This window comes from Solanum tuberosum, unplaced genomic scaffold (genome assembly GCF_000226075.1).
Source record: "Solanum tuberosum cultivar DM 1-3 516 R44 unplaced genomic scaffold, SolTub_3.0 scf00047, whole genome shotgun sequence".
NCBI classification, from domain to species: Eukaryota; Viridiplantae; Streptophyta; class Magnoliopsida; order Solanales; family Solanaceae; genus Solanum; species Solanum tuberosum.
Window position 1 is genome coordinate 815,394 of NW_006238973.1, and position 6,131 is coordinate 821,524.

General features: G+C 29.1%; 1 protein-coding gene across 1 annotated transcript; it reads left to right on the top strand.

The window, feature by feature from the left end:
* Positions 1-2,404: 2,404 nt before the first annotated feature.
* Positions 2,405-4,062, top strand: LOC102591087 (UDP-glucuronate 4-epimerase 1). The gene has a single exon (XM_006343508.2). The coding sequence runs from the start codon at positions 2,528-2,530 to the stop codon at positions 3,803-3,805; it is 1,278 nt and encodes a 425-aa protein (XP_006343570.1). The 5' UTR covers positions 2,405-2,527; the 3' UTR covers positions 3,806-4,062.
* Positions 4,063-6,131: the final 2,069 nt, after the last annotated feature.

Consider the following 6,131-nt stretch of genomic DNA (forward strand, 5'->3'; position numbering starts at 1 on the left):
AAATAGTCTATCATATTAGTTGTTTAACTTTTCCTTTTTAACTATATACATAATTATTTTTTATATTCTACATATGTTAACTATTTTTTATTTAAACGATTAGATAAACCTATTTAGATTAATTCTTCAATAATTAATTGGTTAATGATGTGTTATAGTCGCTTGCAATTTTTTTTACCATTAAAGATGCAATAATTAATTAAGATACATTTAATATAATAAGCTTTTAATAGAATAAGTGGAAAACGAGGAAAATATTACCACATAGAGAGTATGTTCACTTTGATATATATTTTCACATTAATTGAATTTATTTGCTTTTTGAAGAGTCAAGATTTATTTCTAAAAACAGTGAATATGTCATTATGAGTGATGATTTCCCATTAAGAAGATTTTTTTAATTAAAATAAGTTATGTTAATTATCACATTATACGTACTTATTACTTAAGCACGCAACAAGTAATATTTTAAAGAAGCATATCTATTGAGTATCTTTCATAATATTACAACTTAACTAGATTTTAATGAATATCCTAACGATTCATTATTCGCTGGAATTGAAATATCTATAAAATCGAATAATTTATATTAGTGCAATAAATTTTATGATATCATAATGACATTGTTTTCGTTATCACATTTCACTCTACTAAAACAAATACTCCTTAATTTTTAGTATCAATAATTAGGAATTACTTTTACTTACTTGTGTCAACAATTAAATTAGACTCTTTTGTTTAAAAAATGACTCTAATATTTATATAGTATCTCACTAAGCATGCTAAATTTTATTTTTTGTTAGTTAGATCGTTAACTTTTTTGTTCTTTTACAAGTGAATATTTATAAAGTTACCATAATTGTTAATAGTTCCACCAATTAACTACTTGTGTGACATATAGAATGAGTATTGTAATATAGTTTTTAAATTAGTCAAATATATCAATAATTTGACAAATTTAAACAATCAAATTACGTGTTTAAATATAATTCATTCAATATATGGAAATTAAATAGTTCTTTGATGGTAGCAAGAGACAATATGCTAATTGAAATCTTATATAAAATAAGGTCAATCATTAACTTCACTTTAAATACAACATCCTTACGTGTATAAAGTGATATTCACTCAATCACTTATTGACAATAACCCCTCATTATAATAATTATTAATAAAGATTAATAAGAAGAAAGCAATATTAATGTGAAATAAATAAGAAAAAAAAGATCTAATATTAATACAGTTTACCTTCACTATTCACAAGGTAGGAATAAAATCTGCGTACATTTCATATTTTTCAGATTTCACTAATGAAATTTTAGTAAGCATATTGTTATAGTAAACTTATACAAATAAGAAATATTGAAGTACTTTTTAAATATATACTGAGATAATTTATTTTTAATAGGAGTAACTATAAACAGTAAAACTTTGAAAATATACAAAAGGAAAAAAACACTATGATTGAATTAAGATTCGTTGGAATATCAAATCATTAATTTAAGATTTATAAACAATTTACACCATCTTCCAAAAAAATTGAGCAAAGATAGAAAATCATTTAAAAAAAAAAACACATTCCATAATATTTACACCACACATAGACTAATCATACCATCATTTATTTATTTTTTAAAAGTCTTAATAGGTTTTTACTCTACTACCTAATAAATGAAGTATCACCAAGTACGATTTTACTTTAATTAGAAATTTTGAATTTCAATTTAAAAATAGTATTTATTAAATTAAATACAAAAAATGTTTTTAGTGAGCTTCTTAGTGCGTAAATTTAGATTTATTGGATTGCTGTTTTTTAATCAAAGGTGAAAGAAAGAAGGAAAGTCTTTAATTTTGAAAGAGAAAACATCTCTTAAATCTTAATAATCTTTTACTATAATCCTTGTTAAATTCCGTACAATAGAACGTTAACATTTTTCACCTTTATAACTAATGATTTTGAATACCGATTCAGAAATAAATTATGAATTTTTAATTAAAAGAGAAGTTTTTTTACTACGCATATTCAAATCAGTTGGACAATCACAGTGACCTTAATCCTTAACTAGAAAATTTGAATTTGAGAGTTTTATTGAAAATAACCTCTATATCTTCTTACGATAACAATAAGTCTTTTCTATATCTTACTATTATCGTTAAATTTAAACTTTCACCTATAATCCCATTTTTACCCCTACGCTACCCCACTAAAAATCCAAATTCCCCTATGTTTTTAAACTTTTACTTTTTTTATACTTTGTACTACTTGTCCCCTTATTTCTAGTCATTATTTTCTTTTTTAATTAAACAAATTTAATTATTTTTTTTCCTATTTTTCTCTCTCAACGCGTTCACGCGTTAAATTTTGTCGACTTATTTGTGGTCACCCACTATATATATTCCTCCATTTTTATCTTCATCTTCCGCAGATGCAGACTCACAATTTTCAACAAATTGTTCTCTGCATCTGCTGAAAAATATTAAATAAATAAACAAAATAGTTGTAGAAATTCACCATAATTATATAATTATGCCTTCGTTAGAGGAGGAATTGTTTCCGTCTACACCTGGGAAATTCAAGGACAGAAATCGACATTTTCATCGATGTTTTGCATCAACAAGCACGATGTTTCTATGGGCATTGTTTTTAATAGCTTTAACAGCTTCATATTTGTGTTTTCAGTCGTTTATGGATTCCGGTAACCGGTATTTCACCGCTACATGGGGCGGTCATCATTGGGAGAAAAATGTTATCAATTCTGCTCAGATCCGCCGTTCTCACGGCGGAATGTCGGTGTTGGTTACCGGCGCAGCCGGTTTCGTCGGTTCCCACGTCTCCCTCGCCTTGAAGAAACGAGGCGATGGAGTTGTAGGAATCGATAATTTCAACAATTACTACGATCCGTCGTTGAAAAAAGCTCGGAAGAATCTACTCAATCAGAATTCAATTTTCATTGTTGATGGTGATATTAACGATTCGAAATTGTTAGTTAAGCTGTTTGACATTGCTCGATTTACACATGTAATGCATCTGGCAGCTCAAGCTGGAGTTCGTTACGCCATGGAGAATCCAGGTTCGTACATTCACAGTAATATCGCCGGCCTGGTAACCCTACTCGAAGTTTGTAAAAATTCGAACCCGCAACCTGCCATTGTTTGGGCGAGCTCAAGTTCTGTTTACGGGTTGAATGAAAAAGTACCGTTTTCCGAATCGGATCGGACGGATCAACCCGCTTCGTTATATGCCGCTACAAAAAAAGCAGGTGAAGAAATTACACATACATATAACCATATTTACGGGTTATCGATAACCGGGTTAAGATTCTTCACTGTTTACGGACCGTGGGGAAGACCCGACATGGCGTATTTTAGCTTTACCCGTAACATATTGCAAGGGAAACCGATTACGGTTTATCGGGGCAAGAATCGGGTTGATTTAGCCCGGGATTTTACCTACATTGATGATGTGGTAAAAGGTTGTATCGGGTCACTTGACACTTCGGGTAAAAGTACCGGGTCGGGTGGGAAGAAACGGGGACCGGCTCCGTATCGGATATTTAATTTGGGTAATACGTCTCCGGTGACAGTTCCGATGATGGTTGCGATGTTGGAGAAGCATTTGAAGGTTAAAGCTAAGAAGAATTTCGTCGTAATGCCCGGAAACGGCGACGTTCCGTTTACTCATGCGAATATAAGTTCGGCCCGGAAAGAATTCGGGTATAAACCCACAACCGATTTGCAAACCGGGTTGAAAAAGTTTGTTAAATGGTATCTCTCTTATTATGGCTATGATCAAGGAAAGTTGTAAATTGATAATTAATTTTTTTTTTAATTTCATGTTGTGGTTATTTTAGATTTTTTTTCTTTTTTTAATCACAAAAGCAAAAAAAAAAAGGAAAAAAGAAAGGGTGAATACCAATTCTTTTTTAAAAAAATTATTATTATTATTATTATTGGGGAAAGAGGAGGGGAAAAGATTTGATAAACTCCCTTTCCCCTTTTTTAGAACAACTTGTTATTGCTTTCCTTGTAAAGGATAAAAGAAGTTTATTATTCTTTGTCTCATATATTGTCTTTTACTTTTTTATGTATATTTATATGATAAATGAGATGTATCTTCTTGTTTCCTTCTTTATGTGATAATTTTTACAAAGTACAATAACAATATCTAATAACTAATTACTTTTATTAGTAACAAGTATTTTATGAATAATCGAAGTATGTAAAAGCTGATTAAGGTGTACATAAGGTAATTCATATGTATGAAAGTTTGATACAAAGAAAAATTCAAGATTTTAATCTGATATATGTTTTGATTTTTTATTTTAAGAAAATAATTTCAAGTATATATGATTTATTAGACTAAAATTTTAAAATTATGTTGAATGTGCATTTTGAATACTATCTCCACTCTTGATATGAAATAATGTTATCTAAATTTTTATTTGCTATATAGTTTGAATTAGATTGGTATATTGTTTTTTTAAAAACATTATTCTATTTTAAGGAAATAGATTATGATTTTTATTAAAATATTTAATTGTAGTAGTGAGATCTTGTGTAGGCACATGGAGGGATATTTGTTGACAATTAAATGGTTAGGATTTATTAGACAGAAAAGCCAGCTAAGTTTGAGCCTTAAACAGTGGAGATGGACAGCTAAGCTTGACTGTGAAATACATGTATAAGTCATCGATCTGGATTGTGACGGAATGATTGGATTACTCTCCGATAATTTCAAGTTCTGCGTATTGAAAAATTCTATTTAGAGTGCGGCCATCATCATGAACGGGCTATGTCATTTATTAACTTTGAAATAGTCGGATTCCAATATGAATACGATATGTATATGAAGTGTTTTTATTTAGGACCCACAACATGTGAATGATTAGGACTCAAACGTGTGAATTTGATCCAACTGTATTCCTATTTGTTGGCTTTTTCCTACCGACACTTATTTGGGCTCTTTCACTTAAAAAATTGGGCTTTGTGGGCCCTATGATGGTTTTTTATGGGTGGGGGAAGGGGTGGTGGTGGAAGTGTTTTTATTTTTTATTTTTTCACTCGGTATTGTATATCTGTATTGAAGTCTGATTAGTTCAGATTCACTTATTGCAAAACTAATTTCTATTTTTTCATATTCAAAACTTGAATTCGTGAGCTTTAGTAAAGTGTAGAGGAATCTTAATTCCTAAGCATCACATCACGACTCATATAATGAGGTGTGTTTGAGGGTGGGGAGGGGTGGAGTTTATCTAGTGTTTTACTAGATGTGTGGTATCAGAATTGAAGATTAATTAATTTTAATTCGCGATGCAGAATTCAATTTTTGATTTTCATTCTCATGGTTCGTAATCGAAACTTTTGATGAAGTGTGGAAGGATCTTAACCATTTTACCACAACTTATTATGAAGTTTAAGGTTAGAACTTTGGTAAGGGAAAAAATTGTGTTGAAAGCGTCACACATAAAATAGGCTCTACAATTAATATGTGAATTTAACTTAGTCGTACTTCAATGTAAATATTAGATATCGAACAAAAAATAAAAGGAAAAAAATGTAGTGATTATATTCGTTTTTTTTTCTTCTTTCAAAATATGACTCATTTATTTGGAAAAGGACTAGACATCCACCGACAGTTTATATTATTGGACCCATTGTTTGTTTTTTTCAAACTTTAATGTGATTGATCTTTAATAGTATTTGATATTTTTCTTAAAAGTATTCCAACGATAAAGTTTTGAAAGTTTGAATTATTTAACATTTTTGATTTTTTATACGAATTTAACAAAATTATACAACTTTGGTTTATGTGAAAGTTTTAATTGAATATGGCGTAGTAAAAAAAAAGATATAAATTTTGAGGTTAAATATTATTAATAATATTGCATTCACCATCCCCTAGTAAGGTTCACTATTTTCGCTCCGATTTTCCTCTATCATACTAAGCAATATCAAGTTTCGATCGAATTTTAGTAGTTGTACATATATAAAAGTGATTATACATCCATATTTATGAAAAAATAATAATATTAAATTCAATTCAATTCATATGTTTTGAGCGTAGGTTTTTAAAAATAAAAATAAAGGGGTTTTGATTAATTCATTCAAAAGTTAAAAGGAAAGATGGAAAC